This window comes from Caretta caretta, chromosome 6 (genome assembly GCF_965140235.1).
Source record: "Caretta caretta isolate rCarCar2 chromosome 6, rCarCar1.hap1, whole genome shotgun sequence".
NCBI lineage: Eukaryota > Metazoa > Chordata > Testudines > Cheloniidae > Caretta > Caretta caretta.
Genome location: NC_134211.1, coordinates 29,359,103 through 29,380,254, shown reverse-complemented (window position 1 = coordinate 29,380,254; position 21,152 = coordinate 29,359,103). Strand labels below are relative to the sequence as shown.

At 36.3% G+C, this 21,152-nt stretch overlaps 1 protein-coding gene across 23 annotated transcripts in view; it reads right to left on the bottom strand.

Moving 5' to 3' along the window:
• Positions 1 to 21,152, bottom strand: part of SOX6 (SRY-box transcription factor 6) — a 451,605-nt gene that overhangs the window by 266,367 nt on the left and 164,086 nt on the right. For 21 of the 23 annotated variants that reach the window (XM_048853489.2, XM_048853504.2, XM_048853488.2 and 18 more), the window contains one exon: positions 9,046 to 9,289. In XM_048853489.2, the coding sequence (XP_048709446.1) occupies positions 9,046 to 9,289 (244 nt within the window). Of the gene's footprint in view, positions 1 to 9,045; positions 9,290 to 15,228; positions 15,326 to 19,604; positions 19,627 to 21,152 lie in introns of all 23 variants that reach the window. The other 2 variants (XM_048853508.2, XM_048853498.2) reach the window with 2 other exon arrangements.

Here is a 21,152-nt window from a genome sequence, read left to right as displayed (position 1 = left end):
AAGTACTAGCAGCATGCTGGTACTCTGAGCCAGATTGGAGTTAACATATAATGAAAACAAATGTTAACAAAATAATTTCCAATCACTATATTAAAGGTTTCCCATTTTAAGGGCTCTAATGAAACAGAATTAAGAGAAATGAAATGTCTACATGATCATTTCTAATTTCCATCTGATTATAAAAAAAAGTTTTATTAGGAAAGATTTGTAATTTATATTTAAGGCTTGAGAATGACTTGCCAGAAGCTATTGAGGGAACATCATTTGTAAAGCTTAGATAATTTATGCAAAGTGAGAAGAGAAAATGGTAACAAGTGGGCTAAAATCTGAAGCCTTTTACTCAGCATTTACTCAAGTAAAACACCCATTACTCACTCAGATCTACCTGATTAAGGACTGAACACAAATTGAGAACTTGGGTTTAGCCTTTTACCAATTTCTAAAAAGTCAATAATATAAAATAAAATAAAATTTACTGTGTATCCTACTCTAAGACAAAAAATAATGGGCTAAAGTAACGAAAAAGAAATTTAGTTTAGATAAAAGGTGTAAAATTGTATTGGATAAGACTCAGTCTAGTTTGTTAAATATGGCACAATGAATGGAACCATTCAAAGCAATATTAGATATGTATGTGGAAGGAAGAATACAGGGTCTTTCCTGCTTGATGTAAAATTTAATTGGCTAACCAGAGCAGTCCCTTCCAACTAAAGATAAGCAAAACTGGAGAAAACCAAAACCTCCATGTAATATGAAGGAGCAAAAGCAGAGAGATAAAAATTACCAGTTTGACAGGCATTCTGCTCACATCCCAAAACAGAGAGAGGTTTCAATATAGTCAAATACAGTGAACGATCATTGATGTGGGGCAATAAACCCGTCATCAGATGCCATGTTTTCATGCATAAGGGTTGGGTGCTTGATCTTCTGAATCCAATATTATCATCTGATTGGATTTTAGGTTTGGCAATACAGAACCAACACCGTTCAGCCATGTTGTGCCCTGGCCTTAAACTTCAGTTAAATCTGCCCTTAATAAGAAAAAGTTAATGGAGGGAAATGCTACTCATTATTAGATAAGGCATGTTGTGGAGTATATTACTTTATCACAAGTATACAGCCATCCACTAGTATCTGTTTAATTATACTGTACTCTTGTTGGTTTAAAATGTTTATTTATACTCTGTGTGGCACTGAGAAGTGGAATGCCATGTATGAGCAGTGTACTCTAATGAAATATCTATAGAGTAAGACAGAGTTCAATCATTGTCTGATTTGAAATTGAGGAGGCTTTAAGATCAGTCTGAATACTTTTTGGTGTATACAGACAGACACTTAAATACTTGCACTCTATGTAATTTGAAGCAGCCAAGCAAAACAAAGGTTGTGTGGTTTGGGAATACTAGATCACCTGGTATACACTGAACCTGCTCACAACAGGCTTTTTTACTGGTCCAATTTAATGTTAACCGTACTGTACATTTCAGAATAAAAACATATTTTAGCAATATTAAATACACATACAGGCCCCTCTTTGTACACTGTGACGTCACACGCTACATGCTTTGTGTGTGTCTTTTAGCGTTTGCAGTGGAACGTGTGCAGAAAGCTAGCCTGATGCATAAAATACTTGAATTTCTTTAAGGTAAACACTGCTGAAACATTTGGGAGATTGAAATAAAAACAAGACCTTTATGAGACATAAAGGTATCACATAAAACTGTAGTGAATTAGAAGAACACTGGCTGAATCCGAGAACAGATAATCCTTATAAACATGCAGGAATGTTGTAAACTGTATGTGAACAATCTTAGGTTCATATGATACAGTACCTTAGGAGACTCATATTACATTGACTGCTGTCTAAGCCCCAGTCAGAGGATTTTCATGGCCTCAAAGATTAAAATAAATACATGTATCTTTCCTGCCTCCATGAAGACATTTTATGTACACAGTTTTATTATACTGAACAAAGATACCAAAGACTGATTTTTCTTGAGCTGTCAAAGTACAAAAGAAATGCAAAAAGTCCTTGCACAGATGTAGTACAGTGCTGAATTTTATCTTTTGGCAGGTGCTCAATATGCAGCCCACATAATCACATGTTAATGACTGGAGTGTGTTAATCAGCATGCATACCTGATTCCTTCTTGCCCAAGGAAAAAAAAAATAAAACAATTTATAGCATGTTAATGCTTCTACTTTTGAAAAATACATTGTAAATATACAGAACTGGGGGGAGAGGGAGGATTTTTCAAACACTGCTTTATAAAGAGATGAAATGGTCAAATAAAGGATCTATAGATTTGAACTGACCAACACAAAAACAAGGAGTCCTCTCTGAGGTATTCAGGTGGTGATTAATTCAGTTTTAACAATTTTCTTCCAAGAACGTAGGGGAAATAGTTAAAGTAACGCCTAAGTTTTAAAAATGTTATACAGCATCAAGAATAAAAATAATACAATAACTAGTGTACCAAAATAGTAATTATCTGATTCCCCACTAAACAAAGTTAATCACCTATTTCATTATCCTTACAAAACACATTATTGAGGGAATAATTTTGTTCTGTTACTTTTAATTTAAAAGGTAAACAATATTCTACTCATGATTCTAATATAACCAAGGCCTGAATCCTGTAAACATTTGGACATGTGCTTAACTTTATGTACACAAGTAGTTCTGCTGAAGTCAAGTTAAGCACATGCCTAATTGTTTGCAGATCACAGACCAACATACAAAAAAAAAAAGTGATTCAGAGCCTCAGTTAGCTTCTAAAAAAAAAAAACCCACTATCTACCTTTTTTGCATTATAGTTGCCCAAACAGATGAATAATAATAATAATAGAAATAGAATGAAGCATGTAATTTGCCTTTTAGCACTTGTTACTTTCAACCAAGACTTTGCATCTGTGTAATCGCGTGTAAAGTGTTTATCTATCTAGACATTTATTCCATACTCATCACCTGGCACCCTACAAAGAATATTACCATTGTGGATTTGCAGTTGACGCTCATATAGATGTGCACATGCGAATAACAGTTTACCTGAACAATTCAGCTGGTGAGAACTCCTGCAGACACAGAACTGGAGGTAACTGTTAGAATTTTGGGCACTTAAATTTGGTTCATTTTATACCTGCATCTAGATATCAAGTCAATTAAAAATGTGGATTTTTAAAATAAATTATAACTTTAATTTTGAGAATTTGAAGCCATGAACTGATGTAACAACACAATACCAAACAACCATGACAAAGCTTAATAAGTCTGAAAATTATTGAATTATCTCTTCTGAAAAACCAGAGCTGATGTACATTCCTTTTAAAGTTAAAAACTGCTTTTATACCAAGGGAAGTCTAGTATCATTTGTCTCTGTTTATCAGCAATGAGGCATTAAGGCCTACATAGTTCCACCAATTTCTGTTATCTTTCTGACATTAATAGTTTTTCTGAGGCTATAGAAAGTTAAACTGGATAATTGTTGGCTTAAAAAACTATTTAAAAGATAACAAATACAATATCAGGTCTATTCTCTTTTGTGTGCAACTTTCCCATCAACATTGATGAGAGCCATGTGCACAGACACAGCAAGAATTGCAGACCTATGAGCTTGCTTAACATGAAATCTACAACAGATATATAATCTTGATATTATTACCATGTAAAATATATGGCAGTTCTCTCAGTTGACATATAATTCAATGAAATCAACACCAATTCCAAACGCACTGTCCTCTACTTGATTTTATAAAGTGTAGGGGATAACGTAGCACCCCATGAACATAATAAGCTTGTAGTGCCATAATGTGTTTGCCTTCCCATGTGCAAAGTGCCTGTATCCCAGCTAACACTATCCTTTGGACCATATTCTGTGCTGCGGCAGGAGGCACAGCACAGACAATGTAGCTGAGGAGAGCACAGGGGAAAAGAGGGCTTTAAGCAACTTTGCAGCTCTCAGATTCTGCCTGCTCCAGAGGCCAATATAGCCCACTGCATAAAACACAGTAGCCCCAGTAGCTGGTCTCCCCATGACTTCATATGGGCTACCCACACATCTTAGCACAGCTGTAGTGCAAAATGCTATGGCACTCCCCACCCCCCCGCTCCTGGCACATCTTGTCTCAGTCCCTCCCCTGCCATGCCTCTACAGCAGGTGCTGCAAGGAGTGGGGAGAGAGGTGCCCCTGTGAAGGGGGAATTCTCCCCAGGGCCATTACTGCTCCTATACAGACTCTATAACCACTAGAGTTTCATATAGGCATCAGAATCTGGCCCTTTGTTCTCCTCCCACATGTATTTAGCAGAGAAGATCCTGCAACATGAAGTCAGACTCCAGATTTAATTTAGTTAAAGGTGTGTGAATTTAGAATCCCACTGCAGGCCCATCTCTAGTAGTTAGAATCATGGGAACATACCATACAATTTGTCATAAGTGTATCAGAGCATTTGTTCATCTAGTCTTGTGGCCTGTCACTGACACTGCCTATACCTGATACTTCAGATTAAGGATAAAAGCCTCATAACTGACCTGGGTAAATTGCTCAAGGCTCTACATGAGAGTGGGTGTACAGGAGAGGGAAGTGTTTCCTGGCCCCTGCAGTGAATGAAGTGTGAATCATGATTACCATTTTTTTAAACATGGCTAACTACCAGTACAAATATTATTGGTCATAAAATTATCCAGCTACTTTTTAAATCTAGCTACAATATTTTACACTATGGTCTTACTCTCACTCCTCTCCATCCTCTATCACCAACTGTTCCTAATCAGTTTCCACAAGGAAATCATTTTTTGAATGCAATTTACAAGATTTATTTGTCCTGCTTGCTAATCCCTCCCACATGGGAGAACGCAGTGTGACTTCTGTACCTTCAAGCCCACACAATTTTTGTAATTTTTCGCCATTCCCTAAGTTTTAGGGGGTTTTGGGTTGTTGTTTTTTTTTTCCCAGAAAGGGAGAATTTAGCCCTTCACCTAGGAACAATGTTTTTTACTAGCAGATTTATCAACAGAAATAAATATCCACACCTCCAGCAATTTTTATTTTAAGTTAAAATTAGAAATACAGTGATAACGTCTCCAGCTCTGCAATGGAACACTGCAGGACCAAATCCTTCTATAGTTTTATTCCCCGCCCCCGCTCTGTAAAATCAAATTGGTGGGTGATATGATACTTGTAGTGTAAGTCATTACAGGTCTGACGTTACAGTTGTTACACATTGCTGAATCTGTCAAATGAAAAGGGAGCACAAAGGGAATCTCCAAATGCAGCTGCTATTTTTCATTTGTTAAATCCTTTTATTACACCATATAAGTACACAGCTGGGAAATACTATAGAGTGGGAGTTAAAACAAAATATTTTGGCTTCCAGACATTCAGAATACACAAAGGACTCAGTGGAAAGCAATGCCTGATATCAAAAGGGAGTGAAAGTTTGAAAACATTTCTAGCCAGCATGGTTTTTTGTTTTTTTTTAATGATAATGCACAATGTTGTTTAAAAGGTATCTTATGTTACAGAAAGTGTTGCATTCAATAAATACTGGAAACAAATTCTTTGATATTTTCTTAGACAAATTTTCATATTGCAATATCTATCTTCATCAAAGAGCCATATAACCCTCATCTCTGCACAGGGCTGCATAGTGTATACTGCATATACCAAAATTCCCACTGGTCTTTGAAAGTCCTGAGAGTACAAAGAAGGTAAGATTGCGCACTTAATTAGATAACACACTAAAAGCCAAATTCTTCCTTTATATATATGGATGCAATACCCATTGAATTTACCACCACTATGTTTTTTCAGAGTAAGAGGGTGTAAGCAGGGGCCTTTCCCAACCTGCTTTACAACACAGTCAACACTCTGAAGTCAAAAACTGATGATCTTTCATGGAGTTCGGTTTTATTAACAAAGAAATTAGAAGCATGCAGCTCAAGCAATTTCCCCAGGTTTAGCAGCTCCTACAGTTCCTAACTGCTTAGCCCATCCCCATCCTTTCTCCAGAGCACCACTCAATCCTTATATAAGGAGCTGGAGTAAGCAGCCACTTGTATCGGTGAGTTATTAGAACTCTCTTAACCTTTTCCCAGCAAGATCAGCAACTGCTAGCAAGTTGGGGTGTTTCAAACAAACAGAGACAATTAACAGGAGTAAATGAGATTTGCACATAAGGATCAATGGCAGAATTTAGCTCTTAGTCAAAAATATTAAATTAGTCATTCTGAGTGACAGCCTCACATTGTAACAATTATTGTAAAAAACTGAAGATTTTTCACAACTTCTATGTTACAATCATCAAAGTAATGATGTCTCAGGTTCCACAGTAGATCAGCTGGGGCATCATTGTTGTGTTTGTTTTAAATTCAACTGACCTGATCTAAAGCCTTAGAACTTCAATTTTCACTTCTGGCCAAACCACTTAAGTTATACCTAGTCTTTCTTAGGCAAAAGTTCCCACTGATTCAGCTGAGCTGTGCTTGAATAAAGACTGCTGGATTTGACCCAAGGGAATTGTGGGACCAAATAATGATTTTCAGGAACTTTATCAAATGGTATGATGTAGTATTTTCAGAAACAAGGGAGGAAAACCAGAATGCTAAGTCACTCAAGCAAAGTTCATGCACCTGTTTCTGAAACATGATAGGCAGGAGAGTGACTTGTGGCTGTTCAGTCTCCTCAGAGGTACAGCAAATGTTGGCATGAAAGCGTATCATTCCAAAAGAGAGAAAATGGAAATTACATTTTGCCATTATAAATGTAAAGTCGTTTTAAATTATTGTACACGCGCTGGATGTTTGATCACATTCTGTGAGGCTCTAACATTTTGACTGAAGTACTAATATATTTCTCCACACAGAGCCTGAGTATATTGCCTGTGCCCTGGGGGATTCCAGGAAGGTTGAGAATTCCTTCCTCCCAGACGACAGAGTCACTCCATGATTGCTACTGTTGCCCTCAGGCTGCAACTCCCATTGCGCACGTGCCCCACTCTGGAATGGGCGGGAATGGCTCATAAGACCATAAGAATGGCCATACCGGGTCACACCATCTAGCCCAGCATCCTGTTTTCCGACAGTGGCCAATGCCAGGTGCCCCAGAGGGAATGAACAGAACAGGTCATCATCAAGTGATCCATCCCCGTCACCCATTCCCAGCTTCCAGGAATGATTCTGCTCAGCACAGGCAAATATACAGGTAAGAAGTTCATTGAATCCCCATGCGCATTCAGTTTTTGGCAGCTCTGTTGAGACTCCCAGTTAGTTTCAACCATAATGGTGTTTTTGTCACATGGATGTCTGTCCAATGGGATAGACAACTCCATACTCATTTTTTCTTCAACATACCTGGTCAACCTAGCTGTGTCTCAGTTTCCCTATCTATAAAATGGAACAAACTGAGAATTACTGTGATATGTTATTTATTGAATGTCTTGAGCACATATGCAATTAAAATGAGGCTCTATTCCAATATCTAGGATTTTTCTATAACAGCCATTACCTGGATAATTATGTATAGCTATATGTGCTCCAGGACCATTCTAGTCTATCTTTACAAACAACAGAAAATATCACTCATAATTTCAGTTGAAATCAAGGGGACTTTTGTCTGTTTAGCAACTGAAGCATCAGACTCTTGGAGACTTTTTAAACCCTGATCTTGCAATGAGTTATGCACAGACTCAATTTGTGGCTTATTGATTAGACAGCATTTCCTGCTCTATTTATATACTCTGAGTCATCCCAATTAATTTAATAAGTGTTATTATAAGTGTTACTACAGAAATACTTAGCATATATTTAGTGCCTTCATTCCCAGGATCAAATATATGAATGGTTTAAGTCTCCCAACATCTGTATAGGACAAATCACTATCATTATGTTTCTAACCTATGAAATAAATGTATTATTATTGATGCGTTTTTAAATGTATTATGGTGATGGTACTATTTAGTTTTCAAACTTAATGAAAAAAATAATTCTTAATGAAAATATCTGATTTTATAGATCTGACAAACTCACAAGAGCAAAGAAAAGGCAGGCATTTCACTTTAGCTTATTTGTATGAATTTACTGCTTGTGAAAGGTGCTGGTTTAAAAACGAGAGTTCTCCATCCACAGAACAGATGCAGTCAGAAGCAAATATCCATCCACACACCTTGATTCTGCTCAGCACAGGCAAATATACAGGTAAGAAGTTCATTGAATCTCCATGCGCATTCAGTTTTTGGCAGCTCTGTTGAGACTCCCAGTTAGTTTCAATCATAATGGTGTTTTTGTCACATAGATGTCTGTCCAATGGGATAGACCACTCTAAACTCATCTCATATAAACCACTGAACAAATATCAGGCAGTGATAACTTTCAGTCACTGCTAACCTTGTTTGTATTTGAACTGGTGTTCTAGAACACGAAAGGCTTGATATGCAGTTAATCTCTTAAACTATTTGCCCTTCACAGAAGGCTACCATTTCCAATAAACATACTGAGTTGTGGTATCAGCCCAGATGTTAGCCTCTGTGTTCCAGTGCCAGACTATGAATGTTCTCGCTTTGCTCGGTTTCAGAGAGAAAATTAATATTACATTTATTATTTGAAGTTGAATATGCACTGTAGACAAGGGAAGGCCCTTCTTTAGAAACGTATTAAAGTTTCTTTCTGCCTTCAACATCTCCTGCAGCCCAATTAGATGACGGACAGTTATGAGCTACACTCTTCTTACTGAAATTAATGCACAAATATATGAGCTAAAGAGGTTATGACATAAATCAGGGGATGACTGGAAACATGATAAATAGATGCATTTCCCTCCTCAAGGTGAAATCATCATATGATCTCACTCATATAGACCTGTATACTTAACAGGATTGTACAATTATAATTTATAATTATTCCATATTGATGTTGATCGATTAATAAGCCTGGCATCTTACTAATTAGAAATCTATGAAGGGTCGCATAGAATAGACCCTTCAAAATGAGAGGTGAGGAATCTTCTGAGATACGAAATTCAAAAAGCTGCATATAAATGGAAAACTTACCATTCTATGCTGGGCTGAGATAACACTGTCCCAGTCGGCGTCTTGTTGGATGGTGGTGACCAGAGTTGGTAGCTCCTCCGAGTGAGGTTTGTTGTGCATTAGGGTGTGTAGGGGCAGATGGGAGGCCACATGATGATCATTGTTGCCCTCTTCCTTGTCTCGTGATGCTAAATCCTGGGTCATTGCTTCCTCTCCATCAGCTGCACAGGCAAATGGAGAGGTGGCCTGCTTGGAAGACATTCTTCTGTAGAACAACAAAAGAGGGCAGGACATAAGATTTTACTATTGAGTACATAGATGAAGCTACAGATCAAAACATGAAAATTGGAGGCAGACCCTTATATACGAGTAGTCCTTTCTCATTTAGGTAATCCCACTGTAGTCAATAGGACTACTCAAAGGACTAAGGGTTGGGAGGATCTAGATCCTTGGCCATTTAACAGGTTCTTCAGAAGCTCAGAGCATTTCAGTTATGTGATAAAGGGGTCTTCAGTGGCTCCAAATGAAACATGGTATTGACTTATCCTGTGTCATCCCATTTATTTAGACTTGTAAAATGGTATCATTTTCTCCAGACTTAAGAGAATGATGACTTTTCTGGACATGTATATTCTGTTAATTGTGTCTCTGGGCCCAGTCCGCTAAACTTTTACTCCCATGAACAGTCCTACTGCCTTCAGTTGACTTCAATGGGATTACTTGCGTAAATAAGGAGTACTCCTATGAATGAGGGTTTGCATGATTGGATCCTTTGCTTACTTTGTCCCTTACATGTGGAATTTGTTTTCCTCACAGATGAGACTTTCTAAGTCATTAGCCAAGCTGTTCCAAAGAAAGACTATGATTTGTTTGTTTAAAGCTTTACCGTCTCTAAACCGGTTTTAAATTGCATCCAGTTTTACCTTTTGGAAAGGGTTCTGAGATATTCACTTGAAGAGTGCTATAAAACTGTAAGTGGCTTATTGAACGAATGACTGATAATGTATGATTAATTTGAAGCAATCTTCTGCAGTTTGACTTAAGTGCCTGAAATAATTATATTTCCATCTTTATTAGATATTGAATACAAGATACAAAGCATTTGAAAGAATTCTGTTAAATCTGAGTGTCAAGTTGTAATAAATAAGTATATTTATTTAAAAGGTCATTTCCTAATAATAGCTTCTTAATGCCATTCTATATGCAAACACAGCTGTGTCACAGTTTATGTTACTTAAATTAAAATATAAATTATTCCAATTCAAATTTTTTAAACACTTTTTAAAAATGTCTAGTGAAAATAACCACAACTGTCAAAGCAGACATCTAAAATATATTAGATTTTTTTACAGTTTTTAGTAATTTTACAATATCTGTAATACTGAAATTGCTTTGGAACTAAGGAATAAGATCTCCACCTTAATTGCTCTTTAGCAATAATTGATTTCATACCATTTCTTTAAAAATGCACAAATCAGTTAACATAGGAAACCACATGAGCATTTTTCAAATTAGCAAATCATTAACTCGCTAGTACTGTTTCTACAGACAAATAAATACTGATTAAAGGGTCTGGAAATCTGAGACTAACAGTTAAATTTACAAATGTGTCACATGCTTTCATGAATATTACAGTGAAGGAAATATCAAGTGAGAAGAAAAATAATTAAGTTAATTCCAATTTAAACAGTAGTTTTTATGTAGCAGCCCATGTTTCACATAGGATTTAACAGCTAATGCTAAATTTCTCACAATTAATGAGGGGGCTCAGATTTAGTATTCTACAGTGAAAAAAAATTAATATAGGAACAGCTAATCTAATTATGCACAGTTCTAAATAAAAGTATTACAAGCTTTTGAAGTGCTTTGATACATATTAAAATGCTGATACCTATTTAGAATAACCATTCTATAAATAATGATAATCCTGCCTCAACTTGATACTAGTGGTAGGGGCGGGGATAAAAATTTGCATTTCCTTTAAGAGTACTAAAGTTGTCAATGAGTAGTATTGAGTGAATATAACACTCATACTCCACTAAAGAATACATATTTATGGTGCACATAACAGGCGGAAAGTTCAGAAACTATTATTGTTACAGGTATTTGAAGAGGCTCTGGTTCATACTTACTATGACCTAAGATAATCAAAAGATTAAGATATATTGAGAGCTTATTTCTATATTTCTGATTACAATCATCATATTAATTTACTCATTCACATGACAACATAATACATTTACTATGGTTTTATACAATTTATAAACTGTGCATTTAAAAGTGAAAGTCACAATTTGCATTTAAAAGTGAAACTCACAAACTGCATTGACTTCACCTCCTTAACAAACACCATTCCTGTTATAAATTGAACTGGCTTCCTCCAATAGCAATAGCTATGGTTGTTTTTTCAGTATAAATTAATCATGACACAAAACCAGAAATGAAAATGTCTCTTAAGAATAATTTCGAGTACAAATTGCACCAATGAATAATAGTGCACAATCTTAATTAAACACAACTGTGCAGCTGTGAAAATAGGCTAAATCTGTCCAAAGCTATGAGTTGGCTTTAAAGGCTGGTTTGTTAGGGAGTGTTTTCTTTAGGAAGGCTGGGCCCCCAGCCTTAATCAGCCAATAAATTATTTCCTGCAATTACATTAAATAGAAAATTATCTTCAAATTGGGAATGTTAATTGAAAATCAAAATTCAGAGTGAAGTTTAGAAATTACATGCTGAATATAATTAGTCTAGAAAGGCTTCACCTCTGTTTCATAAATAGGCTTTTGGTAATTCCTCAAGTGACCATTCAGTAAAGCTACCTACTTGTAATATAGTACAGTAGAAAAATCTTTTTTTTTCTGTTATATATATATTATATATATATAATTATATATAATATATAAATTATATAAATATATATAATTTTTCTCTCATATTTTACATATATACACCCACACAAATATATTATTATAGTTAATTTAAGTTAATTATTTATAGAAAGGGTGAGAATGTGCCATCTCTAAAATATACTAACACAGATACTGTCCTACATACCTATAGCTATCAACCCCTCCCTGCAAGTTTCAGTTACCTTTTTCTGTACTATATTAAATGGGAATACTCTGGTGTAAGGGCCAATTCCTGCCAGCCCTATCTCCTGTTTACCTCAGTAGGAGTTCTGCACATGGAAAACTGTGAGATCAGGCTCTAACCAATGGCTGAATTTAACCCATAATTTCCAAGGAGTATGATCAAATACTCCCACTGAAATAGCCCATCAGATTAATCCTTAGTTTTTGTCCCATCGATCCACAAAACAGGTTGTAATGCTAAAATAAATTTTTGAAAAATATTATGGGTAGCTTATTTTTAAATATTAATAATTTTTCAATTTTAAACTTAAAATATTCAAAACTAACTTACCATAGTCCTACAATTTCAGTAATAAAAATAAATTAGACATATAAAAGGTGCCTCAATGTTGCTAATTTCCATTTTACCTTATTTTATTTTTGCTCTGTTATAAATTAAAATCAGTCAAATGATTTTTTTAAATTTCTGTTAAAAAAAAAGTCTCCTTCGTTATAACCCCTGAAAACAGGGGTTTATAATGGAAGTGCTGACACAACCCTAACTAAAGCAGCGCAAATGGTGCCGCTATAATACACAAAATCAAGTTCTATTATTCTAAACTATCCTCGCTCGTGGGGTTTTTCTTTACTGTGCTCCTAGTCAAACTGCTGAAGCATGAAAAATTTAAATGCAATCAAGTGGGTCCAATTCTACTTTACTAGAACAAGTGTCTACAGTGGTACAATCTTAAACGAGATGCAACAGATTTGTTTGGTGCTTTTCTTCTTTATTTTTTTTAACTGTTTATTTATAATATTGTGCAGTGGAGATAAAATAAGAGGAAATTACACTCACATGATATCAGTGTATCGACTACACAGCACACATTATAATCAGAGAGAAAAAAATACATTCTCACACTGCTTAAATTGACTGGTTAGCACAACTATCAGCAAGGCAAACAATATACCTATGGGATTTGAGACAGATGGGTATGAATCCAGAATCATTTATCTGAAGTCCATTCCCCTATTCAGCTTTCCTAATTTGGGTTAAACAAACAGGTTCGGGTTTTACAAAACCAAAACAAGACACATCTCACTTTCAAACTGAGATGGACAAAAATGGAACCATTTAGCCAAACCTCAGTGAAGTTGTGGAAATGGGAAGGGTTCGTAAATTGGGACCCCAATTTCAACTAGCCTTGGTTTCCATGTTGTAAAGCCAAAATCCCAAGCGTGGGTCTGCGCCACTCCCATATTTAATGTCAAAATGTATACGCCTTAATTTTTACCTTTAGAAGAATGTGCCTGTCCTCTAATGGAGCCTGGCAGACAGTCATTCTATAAAAACATCACAGATTTCCTTTTTCCTAAAGGTAATACTTGTCACCCTTTCCCAAAACTACAAAAGATTATAGAAACTTTTCATCTAAGGCTTTTCTATGGCCTGAAGTTCTTCAAATGATTTAAAGCTGCTTCCTTTGAATAACTAGGTGGCATGCCTAACACCAAAGACATGTAATGTCTAAAACCGTCCATCCATTACTCACAGAAGGACCAACTGATGAAATACTCCGGTGGAAATCAGGGATCAATCTGGGGTCCTAGCCAGTAGATATTTAAACCCAAATTACACAGCATTAACTCGCAGACAACAATAATGTAAGCACCTAGTCACAATTTAAGAATACCTAAACTATCGTATAACAATGAGCTATATGACAAGGGACACTTGTGGCTGACCATAGATTGCAACGGAATCTAAAGACTGTTTTGCCCCTCCCTATCAAAGCCTTCATAAAGCTAAATCTATAATCCCAAAAGTATAGAGGCAGGGTTTTGACAATGCCGTGCCTCCTCTCCTTAAAGGTGACCATCCTTATTTCCTCCCCCAAAGCCCCAGTTTATCAAAGCACTTAACCACACGTTTAACTTTAAGCATCCAAGTAGTCCAACTGACTTCAAACTAGACGGCTCACTTACTTACGGTTAAGCACATGCTTAAGTGCTTTCATGAATCAAGACCCAAATGAATTATAAAAGAAACATTTTTCAGAAGTCCTCAAAAAAAAAACCTTTAAATGAAAAGAAGCATTTTTCCTTCTAACTTTTCACAAGAACTTAGTGTTCAAGATAGATGCTACTCAGATAAGCCTGGAGAGTGAAATCCTGTCTCTCTCTCTCTCTCTCTCCCCACACAGAACCAGGGCAGCAGAAATGGAAGTTTCTCCCATCTTTGTCAAATCTTACCCAAAGGGCCCTCTGCTACAGATCCACACCCACAACCGTAAGAAAGTGATTGTGCCGCTCCTGGTTGTTTGCCCTCCTGTTCCCCCTCCTCATGGCAGACTCCAGCACTCTATGGCGGTAAGCCCTACATGGAACTTGAGAGTCAAATCTTGAGTCCTTAGGCCTCCTCCTAAACTCAAGGCCTGCATCCATGAATCATGCCTTACCAACTGACCACTCCTTACATCTGTGTAATCCCACCAATACCAACTATAGGTCTGATGCTAAACTGGGGTAAACTGACAGAGCTCCACTGAAGTTACTGGAGTTGCAACGATTATTCCAGCTGAGGTACTGGCTCAGAATATTGTAAACACACAGGGAAATTATCACTATTTGCCTTTGCTGTGGAAGGATCCCAATTTCAAGTTATGGGCGCATTCAAATATGACTTAATTTAAAGAAAAATGAAAATGCTGTGCCAATAGCCCAATCATTTTGCAGCTCTGCTCCCGTAAAACAAAGTTATGAAGACATAACTCAGCAACATAATTCATTGTTTATCTAATGTTGTAATCCGTCTGTCATGTAAGAATAAACAGTTATTTCCTAAAATTATAAAGTCCCACATCTGATTGCAAAGAGCATTAGAAACAGGAATGAGCAGTTACTAAAATATTCACTACTCCTGAAGCCCCACACTCCTACGTGTCCCTACATACAAAACCTACATGGAGTTAGACTGATGACACATCAGCATTTTGAGAATGAGAAGAGAGTGTGGGCTGTGCATGGGACTGAAAGCTAGTAACTCCTGAATTCTACCCCAGCTCTGCCATTGAAGTCCAGTGTGGCCTTGGGCAAATCAATTAATCAGTCTCTCAGTTTTCCCAATCCTTACCTCATGGGGGGTCATGAGGATCAGCTAGATAATGTTTGTAAAGCACCCTGAAGATTATCAGTGTTAAGCTGATTCATGAGAAAGATCATTCCAGGAACTGCATTGGGAATAAGAGAGGGAAAAAGGAATAGATTCAAGGAATGGCAGTGAACAACATTAATTGCAGTGCCCAAGACTCCAGCTAAGATAAACATCAAGCTAAGTCATATAAGTGCAGCCTCCACAATACACACGTTCAGGTATACCCACCTTTCTATTTACAAACCAGACAAATTACTCTTGTTACTAGAAATAGCCTGAATCACAACATTTGATTCCATATCCACTTTCCCAAAGCTCAGAAGCAATAAGATCTGGTCCCATCTCTAATTCATTCTCTCAAATGTATAATATAATATCTGCACAGTTTATTGAATGATGCAAAAGTATTTTTTTAAAAAGACTGCCATTCACCTTTTGTCATTGTGGATAATTATACTGACAGTGCAGTCATGTACATTCCCTGGGGGTTAGACTAGATGACCCCTGTGGACCCTTCTAAACCTACGATTCTTCGTAAAATATTAGAGTTAAAAAATGATTCTGTCTCTTTATCGGACTGTCAAAACCATTAAAATGAACTAAACAAAAAACACCATACAACCCCTGCAGACTTTATGATGAAAATCCTATGCAAGCTATTTTTGACAGGTGAGATGTTCCTTTTTCTTTATTCAGTATCAATATTTTTCACTGAGAATATGCAGCCACACTCACACAGAATGCAGTGAAGGGCAGTGGAATACAGGATAATGACTTAGTACCCGAGAGGTGTTCTTCTCAAGTCACAAAAGTTAATATTTTCTACAGTTTATTTTTAGCTGACAATATTGCTGTCACTTTATTTATACAGCTTAAGACTGTTCTTTGGACTGGAGCTCATATGCTCTGGAATGCTTTGACTCATGAATTGTTTCTCCTGATAATGTTACATCACGTAACCACCTCTGTTTAATTGGTTAGTATTAGCTTCTCTGTGGTGACTGTGAGGACTTTAAAGTCCTATGACTGTGACATGTGTCTCTGGATATCCAATTTCCTACTGTTGCAAAAAAAAAAATCTGACTTCAAGCAATCTTTACCAACGACTTTCCAACTTGTGAACAATAGTGAGTGTACCAGCAACTTATCCATCATAACTTGTTAGAATTTGTTTCTTTAGGCAGCAAGTAATAGAACTTACAGTGTAAATAAAAAGTATCCCATTAAGAATAAGATTAAAAAACAATGGTTGCTATAAATAAGCATAAAGTCGCAGGTTTTTATGGAAAAGAATGCTTAATTGTTTAGCTAAAAGATTGCATAAATGGTTTTGATAAAAATGCCTAAAAATACTTACAGGAATTTATTTCAACATATTTAGACTTTGAGTCAACAATTCACATAAAAAACAGAAATAGCTTTTTACCCTAATAAAGTTAATAAAGTTCTTGTTTTAATAACGTGAAATCTGCAACTCAATACTTTAATCTGTAATGCAGAAGATCCTAACAGGTTGTTAATTAAATCCTTCTGATACTTTACGGGGTATATGCTATATTGGTAACATACAGGATACATGTTATATTGGTATAAATACAATGTCTTTATATATTTTCCTCCTACAGATCAATTTTCAGTAGTTGCCTAGGACACCACAAAATATAGTAAAGTGAAAACTTAGTCACAGGGTTGCAAAAACAAAAGTTGATGTTCCATGACTCAGTGCCACTCAACACAGAATTGAGTGATACACATTATCTACAATCAGTTTCCCCCCCCCCCCGATATTTTTGATGCTCATTTTTAAGCTAAATACAGCATTTCTGTAATTCATCTTCTTTTCAGATAATGAAATGAAGTCTCAATTTCAGGCTCATCAGTCAGTTTGCACTAAATCACCTAATTATTACCTCCGTATACCATGAAACAATGTTTCTGCAGTTCAGTAACAGATTATCTTCTTAATGAAAACCTTACAGTACAAGACTAAAAAACATTTCTAGCAGGCAAAGTATTTCTGATTCAGTAAAGGTTATGCAAGCATCAAAGCAGTTGAATACAGGTGCCAAACCACATTGCCAGGAGCTCTTAGTACTGTGAGGTAGTGTTACCTGACAGCTTGGTGAATATAAAATTACTTGTTTCTCCAACTGAAGACAATCAAATTGTCACCTTCCATTGTAATAATGCACAACTAGACATCAGCAAAGTGCAAACATAATTACCAGGAAGAAAACAAAACAAACAAAAACAAAAATATTAAATCTAAATTTCTCAAAAGGCTTCCACAAAAAGGGAGCTCATTTTAATACCAAATATTATGGTGCAACCCTGCTATTATTTAGCAATAAGATTTATAGGTCTTGAATTAAGTGAAAATGAAAAACAGAAGAAGGATGAATATATAAAAAGCATAAATACTGGAAAGAACCATCCCAGTGTCTCACATATGCACATATAAAAGATTACACAAGTGCACTGGTGTGCCTCCACGGATAAGTGTGCATCTACTGCATTACTGTTAGTATAAACTTCTATATTCAGGGGTTTCTCTCTAACTCATAAAAAATAACTCCAGACTGGAACCTGGCATGCATTGATTCAAACGACAAGCAAATTGTTTTTAGAACTAAAAAACAACTTTCAGTTTCAACTTGAAATTCCACAGATCTTTAATCTACAATGTGTTTAAGTGACTTTTAACATTTTAAGAATTTAAGGGCAGGGTTTTGGAATGGTAAGGTTAGTTCATATGAACTAACATTTTCAACAAAAATGTCTTGAGGGTGTTCAGTATCTGGACTGTCTCTCCAGCAGTGATATCTGCATTTTGACAAGAGACATCATCATGAACGGTTCCATAGTGATCTGTGAAATCAAAGACTGAGTTTTACAGATACTGTAGCTATGAACATCCTATGCCACACAAAATAGAGCCTTTTTAGGATTTACACATTATAAAGTTTCTTATCATTTTGATTTATTCATAAAATGTGAAATACCTATTGATATGATACACTACAATCTAGTGTGTAAGTCCATCTTTTTTAAAGACACAAGCAACCTCGTGTTTTCAGCAATGCTAGGGGAGTCACAAAAACTAAAACAAAACCAAAGAAATGCAAAGCTAACACTGCATCTTCAGCAATAGGTTTTGTCTAGTTGCAAGAATGGAGGAGAGAACACAAAGAGCTCCTTTTCTCACCTTGCACTCCTGCACAGGGGCCAGACAAAGCCTAGCTCTTGTTCACAGAGAAGACGCAAACACTGCTCCAGAGTAGCACAGAAATTGGTGTTAGCCTCCTGAAAGGGGGTGGAGAGAAGGGCAAGGCCATGGTCCTGCCCCTATATGCATCAGCAAGCAGAGCTGCCCCCACATCCTGCACCCAGTCACAGGCCCAAAGTCTCCAGGAAGATCGCTACACCCTTTTCCCTCCCAACAATATTACAAGGACATTGTCTTAAAGAGAAAATGTAGCCCCTAATTTGAACCACTGAGCCTAAGACTTAGATTGTACATATCATACAACATGGAAAGCTCCTCCTCTTCATTGTGTGGGTGCATGTCCCTCCACAGTTAAGAGGTTCACCTGCACATGTGAGCACTGTAGTGGAGATCTGATAATACAGCATTACTTTCAAAGGGCAGTGCAGCACCCTAAGGAGTATTCATAGAGCTCTAGAGGAAGATGTGGGGACTGCAAGTCCACTACATTCTTAAAGTCACAGCACTTTACACATAAATTCATGAATGAGCATTTTACCCTTCAGTAAGCAACATGAAATGAGTCTAAACTGTCAGACTTAGATTTGATTTTTGTGACTTTGGTGAGTTTGTGTTTTCGTTACAACTCTTATTTTACTAAAGCAGGCTCATGCGTGTAACAAGATAGCGTTATGCACAGTGTTTCCTTGTTTTGAACTGGTGCCTACACAGCACAATACCCTACATGCATAGAGAACTGTTAATCTTGCAGGATCTGAAAATGTATTTACAGAGCATGTACAGGAATCACTTAATTCACCAGTGAATAGCAACTACTATTAGGGCAAAAAGAACAGGAGGACTTGTGGCACCTTAGAGACTAACCAATTTATTTGAGCATAAGCTTTCGTGAGCTACAGCTCACTAAGGTGCCACAAGTCCTCCTTTTCTTTTTGCGAATACAGACTAACACGGCTGCTACTCTGAAACCTACTATTAGGGTAGAAGGCCTCAACAGTGCTTTAGGTGCGAGTTATGAAGAACTATGTCCTGCTGAAACTTCAGGGTGAGTTTTAAGCAGGCAAAACGTAACTGCTTGATTGGCATTTTGGTCTGGAAGAATACTGGGACAAATCCCTCTAACACTTACATAGAAAAATACGCAGTGCATTCTTCAATGATCACAAATGGACAGGGTCCCCGATGCATGTGGACAATAAAAAAAAAAACAGTTTCTAATTATATTTTAGGTGAACAGATGAAAGCAACAGTTGAATAAGTTTAAATAGTTTAAAAGCTTCCATAAAACATTAAATAAATAACTAATTGTGTTCTCCATAAATTAAATGGACCAGCTGCCATTAAAAAGGCATGAACAATTTGAAGTTCAATTTACTGAAGGTTTCCTCATTTTTAGACTGGATTTTAGGTATTTTTTCTTCTATCCTGACATAGGATTCACTGATGAAAGCTTTATCATAGTTTTAACTGCCCTTTACATCTAAAAATATATTTTTCATGGAATATACAGCAAACCAAAGATACAATTTCTAACACTTTAAATAAACATTTAGTACAACTAAGAAAACAAATAATTAAGTCTTTGTTTTTAATAATTTTAATTTATTTTTAAACTAGCTCCCCAATGTAAACATTAATGTAGTTTTAAAAGAATTTTATTGGAATGTTTGGGTTAGGCATTGGAAAACATCACAGAATGTTAATGTTAGCTTCCTGTAGACTCACAGGTAGAACCTACATTGTTCAGTCATTCAATTTAGTGTGATCAGCTAGAGTACAGCTTCTGTACAGGCACACTAATGCTGTTGCATCAACTGCAAAGGAAGCTATAGTACTTTCCCATACTTAAGGTTCAATCCTGCAAATTGCCAAACACCTCCTGTGAAGGACTGAGAACCCTAAATTTCCACGGACTTCAATAGGAGTTGAAGGCACACAGCACCCTGCACGATTGATCGGTAATTGCTAGAAGTGCAAAAGCAATCCTAAGGGGAAATGTGAATAATGACAAAATTATCAGTTGTTCCCCAACCCCAAAGTGCTCAAGGTTCCATTACAATATTTTAAAAAATACATTGAAATAAACATCACTAAGCATAGGGATGTGTTAGAACAAAAAGGAAACCCAAATCCGGACAACTCCAGCACCAGAGCACCAAATAGAAGTTGTCTTTAATGATTTGAAGTGCAGTAGTTGTCTTCGGTGACAGTTTAAGGGAAATATATATAACAATACATTTCCACTAATTCAAATTATTTTTTAAAATAACTCTTACCGTTACCATTTCAAATTCAGTTAGTTTTTATACAACTGACTGCAGCTTAAGCACTGAAATGTTCTCTGTAGTGCCTGATGTGGTGCATAACAGCTGAAATAAATAGCTCTCTATTGTGGTTTTCATCTCTGACCTGATTTTTCCTATGTTTTTAGGATACACCATATGATCTGTATTTGAAAATGAAGAATCCTAGTTTTCTCAACACTGTCAATTTTTGCTCAAGGCTATATGTTGTAACAGTTTCCCGCTTGTGTATATTGGTAATAATTTATCATAGTCAGGCGAACAATATATAATACATGCTGCTGATTACTTCTAAAGACAAAATCTAATGGTTTCATTTACTCCTGCACATTTGTTGTGAACTATGTCATCAATTTAAAAGTAAGGCATTTTCA